Source organism: Anomaloglossus baeobatrachus, chromosome 2 (assembly GCF_048569485.1).
Source record: "Anomaloglossus baeobatrachus isolate aAnoBae1 chromosome 2, aAnoBae1.hap1, whole genome shotgun sequence".
NCBI lineage: Eukaryota > Metazoa > Chordata > Amphibia > Anura > Aromobatidae > Anomaloglossus > Anomaloglossus baeobatrachus.
In genome coordinates this window covers 478,786,004-478,812,683 of record NC_134354.1, presented here as the reverse complement: position 1 = coordinate 478,812,683, position 26,680 = coordinate 478,786,004, and the positions used below count along the sequence as shown (strand labels likewise).

The following is a 26,680-nucleotide window of genomic DNA, read 5'->3' as shown; positions in this document are numbered from 1 at the left end:
ACACCGGCAGAATGCCAAACATGGCCGCCGGAGCTCTCAAGGGGGGAGTGGAGCCATGGGCGGCGCCGGCAAAAGGCGGGAATCTGGAGGCCCCATAGTGGTCAATGAGAGGGGAGGGGAGACATGCAAAGATGCTCCAGCCCTCTGTCGGTAATCCCGCCCTTACCCCTGACAAGCAGGCCCGGGGGCGGGATTTTTCGCGACTAGGCCGCGATGAAGCCGGGGACTAAATTTAAGGTTGTGCCCGACAAGCAGGCACGGTCGGCGCGGAAGTCCGATGAAAAAACAACGGACGGCGCTACTGGGGATAAAGGCGACCTCTCTCCCCGTACCGTCCCCACATGGGGACACAGAGTACCTTCAAGGTGCAGGGCCCGGTCCCTGGGGATGAAAACGCTCCGGTCCAGCAGGTTCCACCAGGGGCTGCGGATGGAGCACGGTCTCAGCAGGTGAATGACCGGTGAGGCTCCCACTTCTCCCAGAGCCGCATAGGGGATGGTGAAGGAGACGGCATGTGGCTCCAGCCTTTGTACCTGCAATGGGTACCTCAACCTTAACAACACCGCCGACATAGTGGGGTGAGAAGGGAGCATGCCGGGGACCCCATAGGGGACCTCTTTTCTTCCATCCGTCATACTATGTATGAGAAATCTCTTTTTTTTTTTTTTTCTATGAGTGGATGTGTGCCTCCTTCCACACAAAGCATAAAACTGAGGAGCCCGTGGTCCACGGGAGGGTGTATAGGCAGAGGGGAGGGGTTACACTTTTTTAAAAGTGTAATACTTTGTGTGGCCTCCAGAGGCAGAAGCTATACACCCAATTGTCTGGGTCTCCCAATGGAGCGACAAAGAAATCATAATGGGACCAACAAATACTATAGCTCATGTCAGTCATAAAAGGTAAAACAAAGATACCTTTGGAAGTTGACTAAGAAATATCTAAAGTAATGAGGGGCTGATTGGGATTCAAGGGTCCAAGTAAACCTGGAGCCATGGTCTGATGGTTCTTATAACCTAATGGGTCTGAATAGGAGCAGAAGATGGAAGTGATTGGCTAGTTTGGACTGTTATGGCCTCTGCAGCCCCCTGGTCCGGGTTTCTACACACAAGCCAATCTATGATCCTAATTTGTAAGGCTAGTTTCACACTTACGTTTTTTTCCCTTCTGGCGCAATCTGCCGTTTTGGAAAACAGCGGAATCCATTAATGGATTCCGCTGTTTCCCATAGACTTGTATGGATGACGGATTGTGCCAAAAGTACCTGCGTTGCTTCCGCCGACCGACGCTGCGTTGCTTCCGCCGGGCGTAAGGAACGCAGCATGTAACGTTAATTGCTTGTGTTAAAATGACGCCGAGTGGCGGATTCCGTTACATCCGTCAATATTTATAATGGATCCCTATGGTGGCGGATTCCGTTGCAAAGTGCTTTACAATGGAATCCGCCGCTGGATTCCGCTAATTTCTACTGAGCATGCCCAGAATGAAAAAAATAACGGAGCAGACGCATTCCGTTAGACGGACGCCTAATGGACGCCAAATGGATGCAACGGGTCCGTTATTTCACAGGAATCAGCTAGCAGATTCCTGTGAAATAACGGACCCGTTGCATCCGTTGACAACACAAAAATAACGGATGCGTCAAAACAACGCAGCAACGGACCTAGCGGATTCAACCCAACGCAAGTGTGAAACTAGCCTGAGGTCCTTAAGGCTTGTGGCCAGAGCTAAGCCTGGGTAGGTGAAGGAAGTGCCACCATTGTTGATACTGCCATGATAATGGAAAAGCCAGAGCAAACCACACTCACTCTACCCATGAAAACCAGGCTAACATTTTATTAACAGCCAAGGTGGCAATCCGAGGAAGCCACGGGCTAAAGAGGACCTGGCAGCAGGTTAAAATGGGCCAGCTCTTTAAAGAGGACCTGTCAAGTTAAAATGGGCCAGCTCTTTCTTTTAATCTGCCATACAGTTCGAGAGATATGGTCCTTTATATTTAGTGCTTATTGTTATGATCTTAACCAAGTGGGCGTGTCTTTAGTGTGCCCTGCAGTATTACCCTGTGATGTAGTCCGGCTCTTTTTTTCGTGATCAGTTATATAAATTTTTGATTAGCGGCACTAGAACAGTTGATGATATTTGGATGTGTGGTCCATGTCTTTTTCTCAAGCTATTATGTATTTATGATAAACCCCGGCAACAATACCCCTTCTCTATAGCCAATGGAATGGCTGTGAGGGGTTTTCTCATTTCCCCAGATCCAGAGACTGAAGTGCTTGCTGGGGTGCCGGCTCCCTTCATTTACAGCACAGAGCTGCCGGTATGATCGCTTGTGAACGACCCATCGCTAATAAATATGGCACTGAATATGAAGGCCCACTATCTCTGGAGCTGTATGGCAGGTTTAGAAATAAAACATGGCATACTCAGGGGAGCAACTGGAATAACAACAGAAAGCTGCAGTGTCCTGGTAGACTCTATGGCCTCCCCCTTCCACCAGGGCTCTGCTCATACTGAACTGTAGCCTTATAAGGTGGAGGAGGCAGACTGTCATACTCAGGGGAGCAGCAGAAATAAGAGCAGAAGGCTGCAGTGTCCTGGTAGACTCTATGGCCTCCCCCTTCCACCAGGGCTCTGCTCACACACAGTCTCTTCATACTGTAGCCTTATGAGGTGGAGGAGGCAGACTGTCATACTCAGGGGAGCAGCAGAAATAGGAGCAGAAGGCTGCAGTGTCCCGGTAAGCCATGGCCTCCCCCTTCCACTAGGGCTCTGCTCATACTGAACTGTAGCCTTATGAGGTGGAGGAGGCAGACTGTCATACTCAGGGGAGCAGCAGAAATAAGAGCAGAAGGCTGCAGTGTCCCGGTAAGTCATGGCCTCCCCCTTCCACTAGGGCTCTGCTCACACACAGTCTCTTCATACTATATAGCCTTATGAGGCAGACTGTCATACTCAGGAAAGCAGCAGAAATAAGAGCAGAAAGCTGCAGTGTCCTGGTAAGTCATGGCCTCCCCCTTCCACTAGGGCTCTGCTCACACACAGTCTGTTCATACTGTAGCCTTATGAGGCGGAGAAGGCAGAATGTCACACTCCGCATTGGTAGCCAGCCCCTTGCCGAGCCCGTCATCACATAGTCCCACCTACTGACCCTTGAGAACTTGCAGGAGCAGCTCTATGCCCTCCTGATAGCAGACCAGACTCTCCTGGTAGCGCCCACTCCCATCCAGCTCCACCGCCCTCCTGAGCACGGCACCGGCGGAGTTCTCCACACCGGCCAGGGCTGACATGACACGGACACTTCCCGCCGTTCACGATCTAGCGTAGCCCTAGTTTCACTAACTACACTTCCGCGTTCCACCGACCGGAAATACGCACTTCAGACGTCTACTGTCAATAAGCTTCATTTATCGTGCTACACAAGACGATGTGGCCGTGCTTTGTGCTAGGGACTGCGCTCCCTGCTATGCCTGCAGTGTGTTTGTGCTGTAACTATGACTGCCTCACTACAAGGCTAGAATGTCACATACTGGGGGCATGCAGGACTCCCGTGGCCTTCGGGTGATGACGTCATAACGGTGCGCGGTCTCTGGCTCATGGGAAAGCTGTGGCGTAACCTTCAGTCGCGGTGCATTGTGGGTCCCCTGCTAGCACAGACCCGGCTCCTGGTGAACGATGTGCATGGCGTGAGTCGTATTCACCATGTTTATATAAAGTAGTGGGGATCACACGTATCACCTCTCATTTGTTTCCCTTGTACTCGCTTTGTTTTCTACCTGCAGTTTACACATTCCTGTGTATGGGGGTTCAGGTGTAATACCAGTGTATGTTATGCATTAAATGCAGCCGCTCCTTGACTTCTGAACAGTCATTAGTGGGTCCCTCTTAGCATTTATAGTTGTGCAAATGCTGCAGACTTGGGGGCCCTTAGTACACCCATGGCCACCATTACATTAGCATCCGCAACTTATTTCCATCAGTGGCATCTAAGAGGTTAAACTGCTCTGATGACAGATTTCAGTGCCAGCTGTGCCACACAGCCAGCACCAGTGTATAGTGTGCGAGCGCTGCTCTGGAGCTTTCTCAATATGTGCATTGTGCGCAGGGCTCAGTGGGTGACCGCACTTGTCCACACTTTCCAGGTTGCGGCCATTTTCATTTTGCTGAATTGCTCAAGGAAAAGAGTTTTATCCCAGGAACTGTAATGGACCTTGCATTGAGGCAGCAGTGGGGTGACTAGTTACAAGGGTAGGAAAATAGAGCTGGACTGCAGAGTCTCTAAGGCCTCCGACACACATCCGTGCTGCCGGTACGTGTTTGCCATTTTTTTTACGTACCGGCGGCACGGAGACACGTTCAACAATGCTACCCTATCGTAGCAGGCACACACACGTAAAACCACACGGAACGTGTGTCCGTGTGCGTTTTTCTACACGCTGACATGTCAGTGTTTTCTCCGGCAGCACGAGTGTCACACGGCCCGCACCCGTACCACACGGGTGTAGTGTGGATGCAGTCCCGTGTGACACGCGCCGGAGAAAACACACGTGTCAGTGAAAAAACCCCCAAAACATTTACTCACCTTCTCCAGCCCTCCTGTCTCTGCCGCTGCTGCCACATGCCGACCGCCGCTCATTATGCTCATTTAATATTCACTTCACTGCGGCCGGCAGCAGCAGCAGCAGGGAGTGTGCAGGACTGGAGACCAAAGATCAGCACCACGGACAGCAGCGCGGACCACGTGAGTATGCAAATTACCGGTTCTTTGTGTGCTATCGCGGATAGCCTAAGGGAGAGGTGGTCAGGTATAGACCTAAACAGGGAATAGGTTCTAATTGGGAGCAGGTCACTAAAAAAAATGGAGGTGGGGGAGTTGCTTAGGTGCAGTGGCGTATCTAGAGTCCAATGGGCACCCACCTGCATGTTGGTCAGATGTATAGGCCCTCGTAGCGTTGTAAATCCTAGAAAGACATATGTGTCGCCCCCCCTCATAATTTAATAAAGTCCCCCATCCTGTACTTATCTTGTCCATCCACTGCCCCTTTCAGTAAGTATGTTCCCCATCCAGTATACTTCTGGATATAATGTCCCCCATCCTGGACCCCTTCCTGGTATAATAACCCACCTCCAGGGCCCATCCTATAATAATGTTTCCCATTCTGTCACTGTTCTCTAACACTTTTTAAAAAATAAATAATAAATGAACGTTTCTTCTTCTTCACCTTCCCCCGCTCCCATGACGTCTTCCTATAGCAGGCTTAGATGCCAGCAGATAACTTCGGTGGGCCTACTATTGGCATGCCAACATCAGCTACCCGGTGGCTTGTATTACGGTGCAAGGATACAAGGTTCTCTGCACAGCAGTACATTTCAGCTGCATGTGTGTTGTCGGACGCTGAATTAGTCTTTGGCGGACTCCCATCCTGCAGTGCTTACAAGCTCTTTTTATGGAGCTTGTAAGTATTGATTTAAAACGGTTGATCGGTAGACCACATGACCTGGTCAGCTGTAGTGCCCTTTCTCTTCTGTAATGTAGCTACAGGATTGGCGAGGGCACAGTTCAGGCCAGTGGCACCATCATTCTGACGGCCTGAAGTGCACCGTGCCCCTAAGAAAACTGCAGGCTGGGGAGCAGTGCACGTCACAATGACCAGCCTGATACAGTCACTCTAAAGTAAAAATTTTATTTTTTTTTTATAGGTTTGAAGATTGGTAGATAAAAATGACCCTGGTTTGCTGCCATGTTTTGCAAAGAAGAACATTGGGATTGAAGGTAGTTATCTCTTTTTAATCCCATCACCACTCGTCAATTTTTCATTTTAGTTTATTCCTCCTCTACTTAAAAGACCCATAACTTAATTTTTCTGTCTATATAGCCATATGAGGGCTTGTTTTTTGCAGGACAAGTTGTACATTTGTACAAAACCAATAATTCTGCCCCATATTGTACTGGAAAAGGGAGAAAAAAAATCCAAAGTGCAGTGAAATTGCAAAAAAAGTGCAATTGCACAATTGTGTTTTTTTTTTTGTATTTACCATATTCACTATATGGTAAATCTGACCTGGTACAAGATTGTAGAGACCAAACATGTATAGTTCTTTTATCTTAATGGTGAAACAAATTCAGAGGTTTGTCTAAAAAAAGAATATCACTTATGTTCCCATTTTCCGAGACCCGTAGTGTTCTCATTTTTTAGGATCTGGGGCTCAGTGCTTGCTTATTTTTTGTGTCTCGAGCCGTTGTTTTAATTATACTATTTTTGCGTAGATGTACTGTTTTGATCGCTTGTTATAGCATTGTAATGTAATGTTGCAGCCAAAAACATAATTCTGGCATTATTTTTTTTTCTCGCTACGCCCTTTACCAATCAAATTAATTGATTTTATATTTTGATAGATTGGGCATTTCTTAAAGCGGCGATTTTTTTTTTTAATTTTTTTATTTTATTTTCAATGGGGCAAGGCGGGGTGATTAAAAGTTCTAGTTTTTTTTTTTTTTTTTAATTTTTCATATTTTTTAAAACTTTATTCCTACCCTGTCCGATCACTTGTTTTGATCAGAGCGGTGCTTCAGCATTGCTCTAATGAGCAGAAATGCTGAGCTCCTTTGAATGCCGAGGTTGAAACAGTATTCACAGGAAGTAAATCATAACAGTAAGAGGGGTCGTCAGCTGAGTAGGCACTTTCATGACAACCCATTGACGCCCGGTGATCGTGTCACGGGGCCACCGATGGTGGCAGGGGACAGCGTAATTCCCACCAGAGCTCGTTAGATTGGGTTCTGAGTTTGACAGCACGATATAAGGGGTGGATCAGTGACTTGCTAGTTGCTGATTAGATCAGCAGACGTGTGCTGGGAAATATGTGGACTCAGCGTGTGAGTCCACACCAAAGGGAGGGAGGCGACTCAGGACTTATATGCACTTCCTATGTGGTAAAGGGCTTTTCCCACTTACAAAGTTTAATTTTAAAGTTAATTTTAATGAATAGATCTTCAGTTAATAATTTCCACAATTCGATGTGGTTAAAAAAAAACGTTCCTGTGCGGAGATTATCTTTATATATGTGTCCCTGCAATGTACTGTGTAATGCTGTTTCTGACCGTACAAGAGTATACAGATAGCAAAGTATGGGATCACAGCTGATTCTTTATGTGAGGTAAAACATTTCCTTACCTGTTTTTTTAAAAAAAAATGTTTTACCTCAAAGAATCATTTGTGATCCCGTTCTGTAATGTTTGTATTCTTTTTTTTTTTTTTTTTTTTTTAATTCCTCCCCTGCCCAGGAGATGTGGTACCCTGTTTTCCTGAAAATAAGACACTGTCTTATATTTTTTTTTTTGCCCTGAAAAAAGAACTATGTCTTATTTTCAGGGGGTGTCTTATTCTTGAGGAGACATGGTTGGGGTAAGTTTACCCCCCACAATAAGCAGACCCCCCCCCTTCCCAGGATCATTATACTTACCAGCCCCAGGCGTCTGTATGGCTCCCAGATCTTCCTGTGATCTCCCAGCAGGTGTGCTGCACGCCTCCCCTGCGTCTGGCCGACACACATACTTCAGATCACACAAACACACACACATATATCAGATCGCATACACTCATGTAGACACACACACCCCCCTTTCAAATCATTGCTCCCGGTGATCTCCCAGTAGCTGTGCTCTCCTGCGTCCGGCCGACACTCACATCAGACAACACACACACACACACACACACACACACACACACACACCCCTTTCAAATCATTCCTCCCTGTACTCTCCTGTGAGCGCTCCCAGCAGTGCTGTGCTGCACGCTGTCCTCCTGCCGACACTCACACATCCGCTCGCATACACGCACACATCCGATTGCATACACACACACACACTCACGATATCGCACGTACCACTACAATCGCGCGCGCACACACTCACAACATCCGGAGATGTCACATGCCTCCGGCCATGTGATCAAGGTCCTGGAAGATCACAGCACAATATCGCCGCCGAGAAGCAAGCAATATCACTGGATGGGGTGAGCGTGTGTATGCGATCTGTAGTGTGTGTGTGTGTATGTGTATGTGTTCCGCTGCAGGAACATGATGCGCTCACCTGCTCCCGGTCGGCGTCTGGTGAGTATGATCGGGGCGTCTTGCAGGGCTGTGGAGTCGGAGTCGGAGTCGTGGAGTCGGAGTCGGAGCTCATTTTGGTGGAGTCGGAGTCGGTATAAAATGCACCGACTCCGACTCCTAACATATATAATAAATTGGGGACAGGAGTGCAATGCAGAATGTGCTGAATATTTTACTAAATAATAACATTTAGTATAATGCTTATATTTAAGTGAAACATTTATTGTAGTACAATGTGAACATCAGACATTTAATTGTTTTTATGATACAATAATCAAGATATTTGGATAGAACATAACATATTTATTGGAATACAACTTTAGAACACAAAAAACTAATAAATTGTAAATATGTAATATATATATATATATGTATGTATATATACACACAGTGTATATACACACACAAGATATATATGTAATCTACTGTATATTACATAGTGTATTACATATTTACAATTTATTACAGTTTTTTGTGTTCTAAAGTTGTATTCCAATAAATATATTTTATGTTCTATCCAAATATCTTGATTATTGTATCATTAAAATTATTAAATGTCTGATGTTCACATACACATGTTCATATATTACAATAAATTTTTCACCTAACTATAAGCAATATATGTAGGAGTCGGAGTCGGAGCCGGAGTCGGAGTCGGAGCCGGAGTCGGTGCAAGAGAATTTGAGGAGTCGGAGTCGGAGTCGAAGGTTTGGCTTACCGACTCCACAGCCCTGGCGTCTTGTCCCTTCTGTCTTCTCTCTTCTTTCTTTAGGGGGTCTCCGCTGTCTATAATGAAGTGTCTTGCAGTGTCTTTAACTCTTTCACCGCTGCATGACACTTCATTAATGACCACAGCTATGTCTTATTTTCAGGGGATGTCTTATATTAAAGCATCCCTGAAAACTCCTGCTATGTCTTATTTTCGGGGGACGTCTTATTTTCGGGGAAACACGGTATGATCAGACTATGTCCCTGTACGGTCAGACACGGCCATTACACAGTACATAGCAGGGACACATAGATAAGATTATCTCAGCACAAGAGCATTTTCTTTTTAAACACATGCAATTATGGAACTTATTATTACTCCAAGATGTATTGATTAAAATTAACTTTGTTTGTGGGACACCCCTATAAATGTTATTGAGTACCAAATGATTCCTATTATTTTGTGGGTCTGATTTCCTGGTGCTTACTTGTTTATCCAGGGAAACCTTATACTGTGGGACGGTTAGGGTTCCAGCAGTTGGACTTCATCGTTCAGGATGTGATGGCCTTTCCTATTTATTGGTCACCACTTAGTTCAGTAGGGTGTAAATATTATTTTAAGTGAAGTAATATAATTTTGTTGGTACTGCCTCTTTAAACTAACATTGTGATATTCAGCTTTTCACAGAGCACCCTTCTATATCACTGGTGTGGACTGACTTGATCCGCCATAAATTTACAAGGTCTCGCCTTCCTGAAGAAGTAAGGTTTTGCCGTGTTATATATTGAGTTGCCAAAAATGTATTGTTCTTTTTTTAAATTTAAGATATATAGTCCTATGAAAAAGTTTGGGCACCCCTATTAATGTTAACCTTTTTTCTTTATAACAATTTGGGTTTTTGCAACAGCTATTTCAGTTTCATATACGGTATCTAATAGCTGATGGACTGAGTAATATTTCTGGATTGAAATGAAGTTTATTGTACTAACAGAAAATGTGCAATCAGCATTTAAACAAAATTTGACCGGTGCAAAAGTATGGGCACCTCAACGTAAAAGTGACATTAATATTTTGTAGATCCTCCTTTTGCAAAAATAACAGCCTCTAGTCGCTTCCTGTAGCTTTTAATGAGTTCCTGGCTCCTGGATAAAGGTATATTTGACCATTCCTGTTTACAAAACAATTCCAGTTCAGTTAAGTTTGATGGTCGCCGAGCATGGACAGCACGCTTCAAATCATCCCACAGATTTTCAATGATATTCAGGTCTGGGGACTGGGATGGCCATTCCAGAACATTGTAATTGTTCCTCTGCATGAATGCCTGAGTAGATTTGGAGCGATGTTTTGGATCATTGTCTTGCTGAAATATCCATCCCCTGCCTAACTTCAACTTCGTCACTGATTCTTGCACATTATTGTCAAGAATCTGCTGATACTGAGTTGTATCCATGCGACCCTCAACTTTAACAAGATTCCCGGTGCCGGCATTGGCCACACAGCCCCAAAGCATGATGGAACCTCCACCAAATTTTACTGTGGGTAGCAAGTGCTTTTCTTGGAATGCCGTGTTTTTTTTGCCTCCATGCATAACGCCTTTTTGTATGACCAAACAACTCAATCTTTGTTTCATCAGTCCACAGGACCTTCTTCCAAATTGTAACTGGCTTGTCCAAATGTGCTTTTGCATACCTCAGGCGACTCTGTTTGTGGTGTGCTTGCAGAAACAGCTTCTTTCGCATCACTCTCCCATACAGCTTCTCCTTGTGCAAAGTGTGCTGTATTGTTGACCGATGCACAGTTACACCATCTGCAGCAAGATGATACTGCAGGTCTTTGGAGGTGGTCTGTGGATTGTCCTTGACTGTTCTCACCATTCTTCTTCTCTGCCTTTCTGATGTTTTTCTTGGCCTGCCACTTCTGGGCTTAACAAGAACTGTACCTGCGTTCTTCCATTTCCTTACCATGTTCCTCACAGTGGAAACTGACAGTTTAAATCTCTGAGACAACTTTTTGTATCCTTCCCCTGAACAACTATGTTGAATAATCTTTGTTTTCAGATCATTTGAGAGTTGTTTTGAGGAGCCCATGATGCCACTCTTCATAGGATATTCAACTAGGAGAACAACTTGCAAGTGGCCACCTTAAATACCTTTTTCTCATGATTGGATACACCTGCCTATGAAGTTCAAAGCTCAATGAGGTTAGAAAACCAATGTAGTGCTTTAGTAAGTCAGTAAAAAGTAGTTAGGAGTGTTCAAATGAAGAAATTGATAAGGGTGCCCATACTTTTGCACCGGTCAAATTTTGTTTAAATGCGGATTGCACATTTTCTGTTAGTACAATAAACCTCATTTCAATCCAGAAATATTACTGAGTCCATCAGTTATTAGATATAGGAAACTGAAATAGCTGTTGCAAAAACCCAAATTGTTATAAAGAAAAAAGGTTCACATTAATAGGGGTGCCCAAACTTTTTCATATGACTGTATATATGTGTATGTATATGTGTCTAATTCTGTCTGTAACGAAAATCCTGCGTCACTGATTGGTCACGGGCGGCTGGCATGACCAGTAAGCGACAGGCACATTCCTACTTGGCATGTCCCGCCCACATCTCTGCTCAGCTGCCTCCAGATTGGATGTGGGTGTTGCTGAGGGTGTGGTGTGGGCAGGCCCTTTAGATACCTGACTGCGGCCTTAGCAACGTGACACAGACTGTCACAGAACCTGTGTTAGAGAGCAAATGGAAGGGGAGAGGGGAAATTTAGCAAATCCAGGGGAAAATAATGATTGCAGCGTGATGGCACGATGTGTGTGGGCGGCGGTGGGTGCTGACGCCGACCCTGCGTAGTTCACTAATGTTTACTAAGCAAGTGTGATGTAGTTCAGTCACGTTTACTCAACACCTTCTGTCAGTCACAGTGTGATGTAGTTCAGTCACGATTACTCAACACCTTCTGTCAGTCACAGTGAGACATAGTTCAGTCACGTTTATTGAATACGTTCTGTCAGTCACTGTGTGACGTAGTTCAGTCACGCTTATTGAATACGTTCTGTCAGTCACAGTGTGACGTAGTTCAGTCACGTTTATTGAATACGTTCTGTCAGTCACAGTGTGACGTAGTTCAGTCACGTTTATTGAATACGTTCTGTCAGTCACAGTGTGACGTAGTTCAGTCACGTTTATTGAATACGTTCTGTCAGTCACAGTGTGACGTAGTTCAGTCACGTTTATTGAATACGTTCTGTCAGTCACAGTGTGACGTAGTTCAGTCACGTTTATTGAATACATTCTGTCAGTCACAGTGTGACGTAGTTCAGTCACGTTTATTGAATACGTTCTGTCAGTCACAGTGTGACGTAGTTCAGTCACGTTTATTGAATACGTTCTGTCAGTTACAGTGTGACGTAGTTCAGTCACGTTTATTGAATACGTTCTGTCAGTCACAGTGTGACGTAGTTCAGTCACGTTTATTGAATACGTTCTGTCAGTCACAGTGTGACGTAGTTCAGTCACGTTTATTGAATACGTTCTGTCAGTTACAGTGTGACGTAGTTCAGTCACGTTTATTGAATACGTTCTGTCAGTCACAGTGTGACGTAGTTCAGTCACGTTTATTGAATACGTTCTGTCAGTCACAGTGTGACGTAGTTCAGTCACGTTTATTGAATACATTCTGTCAGTCACAGTGTGACGTAGTTCAGTCACGTTTATTGAATACGTTCTGTCAGTCACAGTGCGACGTAGTTCAGTCACATTTATTGAATACGTTCTGTCAGTCACAGTGTGACGTAGTTCAGTCACGTTTATTGAATACGTTCTGTCAGTCACAGTGTGACGTAGGTCAGTCACTTTCACTGCGCTGAACAGATATTTCTTTGTCGCTCCTAATTGGGAGACCCAGACAATTGGGTGTATAGCTACTGCCTCCGGAGGCCACACAAAGTATTACACTTAAAAGTGTAAGGCCCCTCCCCTTCTGGCTATACACCCCCCCCCCCGTGGGATCACGGGCTCCTCAGTTTTATGCTTTGTGCGAAGGAGGTCAGACATGCACGCATAGCTCCACTGTTTAGTCAGCAGCAGCTGCTGACTATGTCGGATGGAAGAAAAGAGGGCCCATACGGGGGCCCCCAGCATGCTCCCTTCTCACCCCACTTGCGGTCGGCGGTGTTTGTTAAGGTTGAGGTACCCATTGCGGGTACGGAGGCTGGAGCCCACATGCTGATTCCTTCCCCATCCCCATTAGGGCTCTGGGTGAAGTGGGACTTGACCGGTCTCCGGGCACTGAGACCGTGCTCCATCCACAGCCCCTGGAGGATCTGCTGGATACGGAGCGGAGTTTCCTCAGGGACAGGACCCTGCTTCATTAAGGTACTCCGTGTCCCCGTGCTTACCGCACGCACACTGCAGCATTGCTGGGTGTGTTAGTGCGCCGGGGTAAACAGCGCTGCTGCGCTTGTGCCGTTACTCACTACAGCTCTGCTGAGTGAGGAGACTTAGTACGATCGGCCGATCCGGCCGCTGGGGTCAGTGTTTACTGCGTCGCGGCTGGGATTTGTGGTGCGCCGGGGACTTCCGCGCTGGCCGTGCATATATGACGGCCGCGCTAGATTACTACAGTCCCCGGCTTTTGCGGCCTAGTTCGTATCGTTCCCGCCCCCAGACCTGCCAGTCAGGAGGAGGGCGGGACGCTGTACAGACCAGCAGCGCTAAGAGCTGGAGTCTGTTTTACATACTCCAGCCCTCACACTAGGCACAGTGGGACGCAGTTTCCCGCACTTTTGTTTGTGGCACGCCCACGGTCCGCCCCTCTTCACAGGACGCCGGCAGCCATTCCTGCCTGCACGCTGAGCTGCAGAGGGGAGGCTGGGAGACCCAGACAAGGGATTCTACGACCTCACACCCGCTTTTCAGCGGGCGGTAAGCAGCCCTCAAGGGCTCTCCCCCACTTGTGCCATAGTGTACTTTGTATTTTGTGCTGGCAATACTTTACACTGTACGGTCGCTGGTGATTTTCTGCTATATACCCTCCTTAGATTTCTCAAGGAGACAACAGCATGTCGTCCGCAAAAAGCAAAAGTGCCAAGGCACGGACTTTATGTGCTGCCTGTACCGCATGTGGGGCTGCTCTACCGGCAGGTTCCACTGACCCCCATTGTGTGCAGTGCTCGGCCCCTGTGGCAATTGCTCAGCCGGGGCCTCTGCTAGAGGTGACCCAGGGAGAACCACCTGTGAATGCTGTCCAGGTGACAGGGACGGAGTTTGCAGCTTTTGCTGACAGATTGTCTATGACTATGTCTAAAATTCTTGAAACATTGCAGTCTAGACCAGTAACTCAGACCATGGGCACTGTTGGTACATTGCCCCCTGGTCCCCCTCAGCTGGAACACTTCCTAGCTCCGGGGGTGTCACATGCACCCCAGGGTGACGGCTCTGACTCGGACGACAGTCCCAGACAACCTAAGCGGGCTCGCTATGAGCGACCCTCAACTTCATCACACTGGTCAGGGTCCCAGCGGGACGACTCTGTGTGATGAGGCGGATGTAACTGATCAGGATTCTGATACTGGGGCCGCTCTCAATCTAGATACCCCGGATGGTGACGCCATAGTGAATGATCTTATAGCGTCCATCAATAAGATGTTAGATATTTCTCCACAAGCTCCTCCTGCGGAGGAGGCAGCTTCACAGCAGGAGAAATTCCATTTCAGGTATCCCAAGCGTAAATTAAGCACTTTTCTGGACCACTCTGACTTTAGAGACGCAATCCAGAAACACCACGCTTATCCAGATAAGCGTTTCTCCAAACGGCTTAAAGATACGCGCTATCCTTTTCCCCCTGACGTGGTCAAGGGCTGGACACCGTGTCCCAAGGTGGACCCTCCAATCTCCAGGCTTGCAGCCAGATCTCTAGTTGCAGTGGAAGATGGGGCGGCACTTAAAGATGCCACTGACAGACAGATGGAGCTCTGGTTAAAATCCATCTATGAAGCTATTGGAGCGTCGTTGGCGCCAGCATTCGCAGCCGTATGGGCACTCCAAGCTATTTCAGCTGGCCTTACACAGGTCGACACGGTCACACGTACATCTGCTCCGCAGGTGGCACCATTGACCTCTCAAATGTCTGCATTCGCGTCTTACGCGATTAATGCTGTCCTAGACTCTACGAGCCGTACGGCGGTGGCGTCAGCCAACTCCGTGGTTTTACGCAGAGCCCTGTGGTTGAGAGAATGGAAGGCAGATTCTTCTTCCAAGAAGTGCTTAACCAGTTTGCCTTTTTCTCGTGACCGATTGTTTGGTGAGCGTTTGGATGAAATCATTAAACACTCCAAGGGTAAGGATTCAGCCTTACCGCAACCCAGACAAAACAAACCCCAACAGAGGAGGGGACAGTCTGGTTTTCGGTCCTTTCGAGGCTCAGGCAGGTCCCAATTCTACTCGTCCAAAAGGACTCAAAAGGATCAGAGGAGCTCAGATTCTTGGCGGACTCAATCACGCCCAAAAAAAAAAAGCCAGCCGGAAGAACCGTTACCAAGACGGCTTCCTCATGACTTTCAGTCTCCTCTCTCCGCATCCTCGGTCGGTGGCAGGCTCTCCCGCTTTGGCGACATTTGGCTGTCACAGGTCAAAGACCGTTGGGTGAGAGACATTCTGTCTCACGGGTACAGGATAGAGTTCAGCTCTCGTCCTCCAACTCGTTTCTTCAGAACTTCTCCACCGCCCGACCGAGCCGATGCTCTGCTGCAAGCGGTGTCCGCTCTAAAGGCGGAAGGAGTGGTGACTTCCGTTCCTCTTCAGGAACAAGGCCACGGTTTTTACTCCAATTTGTTTGTGGTGCCAAAGAAAGACGGGTCGTTCCGTCCCGTCCTGGATCTAAAGCTGCTCAACAAACACGTAAAAACCAGGAGGTTCCGGATGGAATCTCTCCGCTCCGTTATCGCCTCAATGTCTCAAGGAGATTTCCTAGCATCAATAGACATCAAGGATGCTTGTCTCCACGTGCCGATTGCACCAGAGCATCAGCGTTTTCTACGCTTCGTTATAGGAAGCGAACACCTGCAGTTCGTAGCTCTACCTTTCGGGCTGGCGACAGCCCCTCGGGTCTTCACCAAGGTCATGGCAGCAGTAGTAGCAGTCCTGCACTCGCAAGGTCACTCTGTGATCCCGTATTTAGACGATCTACTTATCAAGGCACCCTCTCAAGAGGCATGCCAACACAGCCTGAACGTGGCACTGAAGACTCTCCAGAGTTTCGGGTGGATCATCAACTTTTCAAAGTCAAATCTAACCCCGACCCAATCACTAATATATCTTGGCATGGAGTTTCATACTCTCTCAGCGATAGTGAAACTTCCACTGGACAAACAGTGCTCGCTACAGACAGGGGTGCAATCTCTCCTGCAGGGCCAGTCGCACCCCTTGAGGCGCCTCATGCACTTCCTAGGGAAGATGGTAGCAGCAATGGAAGCAGTTCCTTTTGCGCAGTTTCATCTGCGTCCATTACAATGGGACATTCTCCGCCAATGGGACAGGAAGTCGACGTCCCTCGACAGGGAGGTCTCCCTCTCTCAGGCAGCCAAGGAATCTCTCCGGTGGTGGCTTCTTCCCACCTCATTGTCAAAAGGAAAGTCGTTCCTACCCCCATCCTGGGCGGTGGTCACGACAGATGCGAGTCTATCAGGGTGGGGAGCAGTGTTTCTCCACCACAGGGCTCAAGGTACGTGGACTCGGAAAGAGTCCACCCTTCAGATCAATGTTCTGGAAATCAGAGCAGTCTATCTTGCCCTACAAGCCTTCCAACAGTGGCTGGAAGGCAAGCAGATCCGAATTCAGTCGGACAACTCCACAGCGGTGGCATACATCAACCACCAAGGGGGAACACGCAGTCGGCAAGCCTTCCAGGAAGTCCGGCGGATTCTGACGTGGGTGGAAGACACGGCATCCACCATATCCGCAGTCCACATCCCAGGCGTAGAAAACTGGGAAGCAGACTTTCTCAGTCGCCAGGGCATGGACGCAGGGGAATGGTCCCTTCACCCGGACGTGTTTCAGGAGATCTGTCGCCGCTGGGGGATGCCGGACGTCGACCTGATGGCGTCACGGCACAACAACAAAGTCCCGGTTTTCATGGCACGGTCTCACGATCACCGAGCTCTGGCGGCAGACGCCTTAGTTCAAGATTGGTCGCAGTTCCGGCTACCGTATGTGTTCCCACCTCTGGCATTGTTGCCCAGAGTGCTCCGCAAAATCAGGTCCGACTGCCGCCGCGCCATTCTCGTCGCTCCAGACTGGCCAAGGAGGTCGTGGTACCCGGATCTGTGGCACCTCACGGTAGGCCATCCGTGGGCACTACCAGACCGTCCAGACTTGCTGTCTCAAGGGCCGTTTTTCCATCTGAATTCTGCGGCCCTGAACCTGACTGTGTGGCCATTGAGTCCTGGATCCTAGCGGCCTCAGGTTTATCTCATGAAGTGGTTGCCACCATGAGACAGGCTAGGAAGCCATCCTCCGCCAAGATCTACCACAGGACGTGGAGGATATTCCTATCTTGGTGCTCTGCTCAGGGAGTTTCTCCCTGGCCTTTTGCATTGCCTACTTTTCTTTCCTTCCTGCAGTCTGGGTTGGAAAAAGGTTTGTCGCTTGGCTCCCTTAAAGGTCAAGTCTCCGCGCTATCCGTATTTTTTCAGAAACGCCTGGCGCGACTTCCTCAGGTACGCACGTTCCTGCAAGGGGTTTGTCATATCGTCCCCCCTTACAAGCGGCCGTTGGAGCCCTGGGACCTGAACAAGGTTCTAATTGCTCTCCAGAAGCCGCCTTTCGAGCCTATGAAGGAGGTTTCCCTTTCTCGTCTTTCACATAAAGTGGCCTTTCTAGTGGCGGTCACGTCTCTTCGGAGAGTGTCCGAGCTGGCGGCGTTATCATGCAGATCTCCATTCCTGGTGTTTCACCAGGACAAGGTAGTTCTGCGTCCAATTCCAGAATTTCTTCCCAAGGTGGTATCTTCCTTTCATCTCAATCAAGATATCACTTTACCGTCTTTGTGTCCGCATCCAGTTCACCAATTTGAAAAGGGTTTGCATTTATTGGATCTGGTGAGAGCACTCAGGATCTACATTTCCCGCACGGCGTCTCTGCGCCGCTCGGATGCACTCTTTGTCCTTGTCGCTGGTCAGCGTAAAGGGTCGCAAGCTTCCAAATCCACCCTTGCGCGGTGGATCAAGGAACCAATTCTTCACACCTACCGTTCGGCTGGGCTTCCGATTCCATCAGGGCTGAAGGCCCATTCTACCAGAGCCGTGGGTGCGTCCTGGGCATTACGGCACCAGGCTACGGCTCAGCAGGTGTGCCAGGCGGCTACCTGGTCGAGTCTGCACACTTTTACCAAGCATTATCAGGTGCATACCTACGCTTCGGCGGATGCCGGCCTAGGTAGACAAGTCCTTCAGGCGGCGGTGGCTCACCTGTAGGAAAGGGCTGTTTGACGGCCCTATCACGAGGTATTCTTTTACCCACCCAGGGACTGCTTTTGGACGTCCCAATTGTCTGGGTCTCCCAATTAGGAGCGACAAAGAAGAAGGGAATTTTGTTTACTTACCGTAAATTCCTTTTCTTCTAGCTCCAATTGGGAGACCCAGCACCCGCCCTGTTTTCTTAGGAAGTTTGTTTTTTTCGGGTGCACATGTTGTTCATGTTGAACAGTTCAGTTCTCCGAGGCTGTTTCTCGGGTTGAATTTGTATTTAAAACAGTTATTGGCTTTCCTCCTTCTTGCTTTTGCACTAAAACTGAGGAGCCCGTGATCCCACGGGGGGGTGTATAGCCAGAAGGGGAGGGGCCTTACACTTTTAAGTGTAATACTTTGTGTGGCCTCCGGAGGCAGTAGCTATACACCCAATTGTCTGGGTCTCCCAATTGGGGCTAGAAGAAAAGGAATTTACGGTAAGTAAACAAAATTCCCTTCTTCTTTACGCTATCACGATTAACGCTCCCTGTCTTCCAATGAGTCCCTGTATATTCATTGCATTATTCTTAAATCTTCATAAAGAAACTACATACATATTCTAGAATACACGATGCGCTAGAATCGGGCCACCATCTTTTTTATATATATAATATAAATTACTGTTTACAATATTGTAGGTGACCTTATAGGGGTTGTTCCCTTTCAAGAAACTCTATAACATAAGCTCAGCTACCTGTAAGAAAACCGAACTGATCTTTACGCACGCTGCGTCCATCATTGTGCTACCACCACTGTAACCATCTGTGTTGTCTGGCTGCAGGGGTGACTTTATGCTGACCATCCTGCAGACAATCACTGAGTTCAGTGCCTCTACCAATGTAGGTAGCAGGAGCCGCCAAGCTCACTTATTGCCTGTAGTGTCGTCACCACTGCAGGCGATCAGCAGAGACCAGGACAGCAGCAGTGACACAGCAATGGATTCAGGGTGGTTAAGTAAAGCTCTTTTATTGTTTTTTTTTTTGTTGTTTGTATTTTTTTTAACACCGCTGAGCCCATGGGAAAACGTTTTTTTGTTTTCTTTTTGTAAGGGGAAAATGTTTTATGAAATGCTTTGGGATGTCCGCTTTGATGACTGCAGTATTATTAATGCAGCCTTTTGCCTATGTTACAGACTGTTACTTGGTATCAATACAATAATGTATTGTTTAATAGTTTGTGCAATGTAAACTAGTATTCAGAGGTAAATCTTAGATTTAAAATTCCTGTGTATGGGAGTAAGAGAAGAACATTTACAGTAAAGGCTAATCACTGCCAAAGTCAACCAAACTAATAAATAGTAATAAAAGCCAGTGGGAACACCCTTTGTGAGGAGCTTGAAAACCCCAAACACTGTCTCTACCAACCCACACCCTAATAAACATTAATTCAGTAGCAACTTATTTTCTGCCAAAACAAACTATGACATGCAAAAATCCAAGTCACCAGGTCTAATATTCCTCAGACCTGCCTTTTGGATGCAGCCATGGGCATCGGGTTGCACTCTGCATCCACCAACTTTGATGTATGGGCACTTTAAGAAGGGTTTTGTCTCAGAAAGGACAACTCCTTTACCATCCTAAAGTGGTTCTCACAAAAATAGCTTTGTTAATCAAGCATTGCCGTGAAGGCCTGATGAGTCAAAGTCCACCACTTAAAGGGAAGGTATCGTCAAAAAAAAAAAAAAAAAACCCTGAAAAAATGTAAAGTAAATAATGTTTAAATGTTTTGTTTAAATATTATTTTATTATTTTTTTTTTTTTTTTAATTGTGCAAAATATATAAAAAAAAAATTAAAAAGTTTGATATTTTCCACTGTTAAACACTAGGGGGAGCAGCTTCTGAAATCCTACTGAATTTCCACTCTATAAAAAGGTCAGATTACAACCTGCCGTAAAGTGGGAGGAGTCTGCTCTCCTGTGTGTGATGGCATGCCTCCCCTCTCCTAATCTGAGTGTATACAACAGATAACAGAGAATGACATGTAAGGACACAATGCACAGCCATTTTCCTGGTGACCAGAAATGTCTAAAGTGTCACCAAGGACAGCAGGGGTATCACACAGGAGAGAATTAAGGTCCAGTCACACTAAGCAACTTACCAGCGATCCCAACAACGATAGGGATCGCTGGTAAGTTGCTAGGAGGTTGCTGGTGAGATGTCACACTGCAACGCTCCAGCGATCCCACCAGCAACCTGACCTGGCAGGGATCGCTGGAGTGTTGCTACACGAGTTGCTGGTGAGCTCACCAGCAACCAGTGACCAGCCCCCAGCGCCGCGTGGAAGATGCTGCGCTTGGTAACTAAGGTAAATATCGGTTAACCAACCCGATATTTACCTTGGTTACCAGCTCACGCAGCTACACGTGCAGAGAGCAGGGAGCAGCGCACACTGAGCGCTGGCTCCCTGCTCTCCTAGTACAGCACACATCGGGTTAATTACCCGATGTGTGCTGCAGCTACATGTGCACAGAGCAGGGAGCAGCGCACACCGCTTAGCGCTGGCTCCCTGCTCTCCTAGTACAGCACACATCGGGTTAATTAACCCGATGTGTCCTGCAGCTACATGTGCACAGAGCAGGAGCCGGCACTGACAGTGAAAGCGGCGGAGGCTGGTAACAAAGGTAAATATCGGGTAACCAAGGACAGGGCTTCTTGGTTACCCGATGTTTACTGTGGTTACCAGCCTCCGCAGAAGCCGGCTCCTGCTGCCTGCACATTTAGTTGTTGCTGTCTCGCTGTCACACACAGCGATCTGTGCTTCACAGCGGGAGAGCAACAACTAAAAAATGGCCCAGGACATTCAGCAACAACCAACGACCTCACAGCAGGGGCCAGGTTGTTGCTGGATGTCACAAACGGCAACATCGCTAGCAACGTCACAAAAGTTGTTCGTTAGCAGCGATGTTGCTAGCGATGTTGCTTAGTGTGACGGGGCCTTTAGATACACGGCTCTGCAGACAGTATCACACAGGATAGGATTAGATACACGGCTCTGCAGACAGTATCACACAGGATAGGATTAGATACACGGCTCTGCAGACAGTATCACACAGGATAGGATTAGATACACGGCTCTGCAGACAGTATCACACAGGATAGGATTAGATACACGGCTCTGCAGACAGTATCACACAGGATAGGATTAGATACACAGCTCAGCAGGCAGTATCACACAGGAGAGGATTAGATACACAACCCTGCAGGCAGTATCACACAGGAGAGGATTAGATACACAACCCTGCAGACAGTAAGACAGTATCACCGGTACACACACAGGTACTCGCATGCAGTGGCGCGCGCGTACACACACACACACACACACACACACACACACACACACACAATCACCCCTGATGGGGACCTTGTGCCACACACACACACACACACACACACACACAATCACCCCTGATGGGGATCTTGTGCTACACACACACACACAATCACCCCTGATGGGGACCTTGTGCCACACACACACACACACAATCACCCCTGATGGGGGACCTTGTGCTACACACACACACACACACACACACACACACACACACACAATCACCCCTGATGGGGACCTTGTGCCACACACACAATCACCCCTGATGGGGACCTTGTGGCTGGGGCAGAGCAGGGGCTGGGGAGAAAGGAGGGATGGGATGTCATCGGAGACAGTAACGAGGGGAAGGGAGGGCAGGGGAGGTGGCCCGTACTCACACATCCCGGCGGGTGACAGGGATAAAGTGGAGCAAACAGCACACGCTGTGAGCTCCACAATGATGGCGCTGGTCTCCTCCCTCTGTTATGTTCTGGACAGCCCAGGGGGCGTGTCCAGGTCACAGCAGACGCCCACTGTAACGTACTTCATGGGGTCGGAGCGCGACTATCAGAGTCTATGCACAGGGGCTGCCATAAAGGAAGGAGTTACTGTCGTTTCACACACAGCAAATCCAGCATGGCAGCCTCCAGTAAAATAAGAATTACATAAAAACTAAATAAGCTGCGATTTTCATTTTGTATTAGAAATACTTGATTTCATAATCACTATTTTTAATACAAAAATAAAAACCAGCGATACCTTCCCTTTAAAGGGTACCTCCAGCACAAGTCACTTCTCCATTGGAAGGTGAATGGTGCCAATAGAGTCCTGTTGACAGGTAACTATCAGGATGCACGCATGGCTGGCAGATATTGTGCACTGGTCCCATTGAATAGAAAACAGTTAAAATGTAAAGAAAAGCACAAATGAATAAGCTGTTTATGGATGGTCACTTCGGTGCAAGGATTGTGTGTCTTCACAGAGGTAAATGGGCAGTCCTATTTTTATCTGTTAAATTACATTTCCTGGGTACACTTGCGTCTCTTCAATGCAGTTGACAGCCCCACCTGTCTGAGTTATCATCACGCTAATATAAGTATAGAATTCACTGTATGCTTCTGTGTACCCTGCTTTTGTACAGTACTTTGCCTCGCTGACTTTTCTTCTGCCATCTACATTTGCATTGTTGCCTGTGTGGTCTTACAGGATTAGCTGGTTGTAGCAGATCTCATCTCTCCTGCACTCCTCCATAATAACATTGCAGGGTTGTGTTGGTTTCCTACTGCAGACCGATTAGCTTTGTGAAACTGCAAATACCGTTTATTGATGCATATGACCGAAAATAATCTTCTACAGTATGCATCAATAGAGTGGTATTGGTAGTTTCACATCATTTGTCTCTTGAGAAGCATGCATTTGTCTCTTGAGAAGCATTCAGCAAACACATTTCAATTAATATTAGCCTCTATATAGAGACCCATCCTGCACGATCACTCATTTCACCACCTTCAATACAACCACATCCTACAGTATATCACTCCTCTCAGCCACCTGCACACAGCTGGTCGTACGCTAAATCACTACTCTTGGTTACCAGCAAACACCCACCATTATACCTAACAATAGAAGCTCTGTTATAGATACTGGTCCGTTATGCTGCCATGATGTCAACTAAAAGAGACTGCACTATGGAAGATTGACCAGAGCACTTGAAACTACAGGACAATTCTAAGGTGAACTGAAGGGTAAATAGAGCCTTGTGCGGCATCCTTATGAGTGTGATATGTACCAGACAGGGCAGATTTACAAAAATGGATTATATTGGCACCATAATTGTACATAATTCTAAAATCATATTGTGATTTGAGGAATTGCCCTTTAAGTGAACATTTCCCATGACATCACATGTACAGATTCCTACCAGTTGCGTGTTATTCCTGATCTAATCTGTAAAAGTGAGCAGTGACAGAATAACCCTTTAATATTCTACAGTCCCTGATTAACCTTGCCAGTGGAAGCTACGAGATATTGTATGGTGGGATCATATTCTTCTTGCAATGATAAACCTGAAAAGATACCATATAGTTTCTGAAAATGGAACAAAACATCAACAACATATCAGTACAAATGTCTTCTTTCTTTCCTCATGGTCATTAATAAAGAAGTTACCTTTTAAAGGAGCACTTTTGATTTATTCTTTTTACAATGGAAACAAGTGCACTAGTTTTGCCATTGTAGCAATTTCTTGTAAATATAGTCTTGAGTTTTCACCACTCAAGGTATAAAATGGCTGTTCTGACACCTCTGATAATTTCTGCTTTAGTCTGATGGAAGCAGTGTGTAAATATTGGTAGTCTTTTTCTTTTGGCATAAGCATGCATGGCAGACTTCATGTCATATTTTATATTGGCAACTTATTGCTGGTTTTTACTTATTTTATGTGCAGACATTTCAACCAAAGCCAGAAGATCATGAAAAATATGGAGGAGATCCACAGCAACCACATAAATTACATCTCGTTACTAGAGTACGATCTTTTGTTGGAAGACCATACTGGGAGAAGGAAGTGGTTGACAGACTGGGACTTAAAAAGGTATACAATCTACTGTATTTTTTGGACTATAAGACGCACCGGACTATAGACGCACCCTTGATTTAGAGGAGGAAAAAATAGAATAAAAAATAAAATTAAAGTAAAAGAATGTGGTCATGACACTGTTATTTTACTGCTGACAGTGTTACTGAGGTAATAATATCCCCAAATTCTGTCCTCATATCCCCCATTCTGGGTACCTTCCAGGTAGATATGGCCCCCATCGTGGATTATGTATGTTCCCCATCATTATATGTGTGATCCCCCAATCTGGTGTGTGTGTGTGTGTGTGTGTGTATAGTTATACTGTGTGTGTGTGTGTGTGTGTGTGTGTGTGTGTGTGTGTATATATAGTTATATACTGTGTGTGTGTGTGTGTGTGTATATATAGTTATATACTGTGTGTGTGTATGTATATATATATATATATATATATATATATATATATATATATATATATATATATATATATATATATATATATATATATATATATATATATATATATATATAATAGATATATACAAACACACAGTATATAACTATATATATATATACATACACACACACACATAGTGTATGTGTATATGTGTATATATATATATATATACAAAAAATGTCATATACTGTGTGTGTGTGTATATGATCCAACCCCATCCAGGTGTACAGTAATGCCTTTATACTATATTATTTATTGCCTTACTTGTACTGATGTGATGTTCACCATGCTTCAGTTTGATCCTGGCATTACAAAGTTTCCCATATCTCAAGGACCTGCAGTGATGTAATGAAGAGGCGGGCACTGTGCTGTTCTGGCCCACCTCTCTTCATTACATCATTGCAGGTCCTGCTGTTACGAGAGACTTTGTTTCTAGTGCAGAGGCAGGAACAAAGTGAAAGTAATTTGAGCCCTCAGCACAGAGACTGCGGCTGTGCTGTGGAGGCATGCCGATCTGCACTTCCCCCGGGCCAGACATAACTGCAGAGGCACCCTGCTCCCTGCCTCCTAAACCTCTGCAGGAAGCCGGCGTCTGGAGCTCCCACGTGTGACCGCTGTTTACATTAAACAAGTATTCATTAGCTGCTCCTCACACCGGCTGACTGCAGAGAGAGGTGGCGGGGAGCAGCTAATGAATATTCGTTTACTTTAAGCAGCAGGCACACGTGGTTTCTCCAGCCGCCGGCTTCCTGCAGCAGCGATCCTCCCTGCCTCCTGTGATCCCACTCCACAGCGCGGACTCCCCACAGCTCCCTACCCCACAGCTTCAGACCATAAGACGCACCCCACACTTTCCTCCCAAATTTGGAGGAAAAAAAGTGCGTCTTATGGTCTGAAAAATACGGTATGTAATGGGAAAAACAAAGGCTCTGATTCATCATTTTGCATTTTTTTTTAATGTCACTAGACTGCTAATTTCTGAATTCTTACAGTGTTTGCACTACACACTGTCAGGATTCTATGGCATTGCTGGTGAGAGCGGGAGGCCATGTAACAGCAAGCATGAGTTTCACATACTTCCAGCCACATCCCGGCTAGATTAGCTCAACCTGACTCAGTTCATTTGTATTGAGGTGTGCAAGTCTAATCAGCATGTGACGTATGCTAATAGTTTACTTGCTGACTGCTCGTTTTCGCTGGCAATACCGATGAATCCTGACAGCATGCTGTGTACACACTGTAAGATTTCAGAAGTCTGCAGTCACATAGAAGTGCGTTTCAGATTGCTTTTGATGGCTTCTATGGTGAGTGACTATGTTTGGTTAAGAAGCATGGAAGATGCATGGGCCAGATCTTCAAGAAGATGATGTGAGGAACAAAGAATAGAGATTGTGGGATGCGGTTTATGGAAATTAGTACTTTTTCTTTTTCGCTCTATTGGGAGACCCAGACAATTGGGGTGTATAGGCTATGCCTCCGGAGGCCGCACAAAGTACTACACTTAAAAGTGTTAGGCCCCTCCCCTTCTGCCAATACACCCCCCGTGCTCCCACGGGCTGCTCAGTTTTTTGCTTTGTGCGAAGGAGGTCAGACATGCACAGCACAGCTCCACAGATTAGTCAGCAGCAGCTGCTGACTAGGTCGGATGGAAGAAAAGTGGGCCCATATAGGGCCCCCAGCATGCTCCCTTCTCACCCCACTTTTGTCGGCGGTGTTGTTAAGGTTGAGGTATCCATTGCGGGTACGGCGGCTGGAGCCCACATGCTGTTTTTCCTTCCCCATCCCCCTTAGGGCTTTGGGTGAAGTGGGATCTTATCGGTCTCCAGGCACTGAGACCGGGCTTCATCCACAACTCCTGTGGAGCCTGATGGATAGGAGCCGATACCGTTCAGGGACATGGCCCTGCATCTTAAAGGTACTCTGTATCCCTATGGGGACCGCGCACGGCATCACCTCAGCTTTGCTGGGTGTGCTAGTGCACCGGGGACCGCGGCGCTGACCGGGTCTATATGTGCCATT

General features: G+C 46.8%; 2 protein-coding genes across 5 annotated transcripts in view; one reads left to right on the top strand and one right to left on the bottom strand.

Moving 5' to 3' along the window:
* MITD1 (microtubule interacting and trafficking domain containing 1) overlaps positions 1-3,350 on the bottom strand; it is a 41,959-nt gene extending 38,609 nt beyond the window's left edge. For both annotated transcript variants that reach the window (XM_075334245.1, XM_075334246.1), the window contains exon 1: positions 3,149-3,350. In XM_075334245.1, coding sequence (XP_075190360.1) covers positions 3,149-3,287 — 139 coding nt within the window. In that variant the 5' untranslated portion in view covers positions 3,288-3,350. The remainder of the gene's footprint in view (positions 1-3,148) is intronic.
* Positions 1-26,680, top strand: part of MRPL30 (mitochondrial ribosomal protein L30) — a 62,359-nt gene that overhangs the window by 8,143 nt on the left and 27,536 nt on the right. The window contains exons 1-4 of one of the 3 annotated variants that reach the window (XM_075334251.1): positions 2,802-2,865; positions 5,698-5,770; positions 9,496-9,579; positions 24,076-24,222. In XM_075334251.1, coding sequence (XP_075190366.1) covers positions 5,720-5,770; positions 9,496-9,579; positions 24,076-24,222 — 282 coding nt within the window. In that variant the 5' untranslated portion in view covers positions 2,802-2,865; positions 5,698-5,719. Of the gene's footprint in view, positions 1-2,801; positions 2,866-3,577; positions 3,684-5,697; positions 5,771-9,495; positions 9,580-24,075; positions 24,223-26,680 lie in introns of those variants that run through there. The other 2 variants (XM_075334248.1, XM_075334249.1) reach the window with 2 other exon arrangements.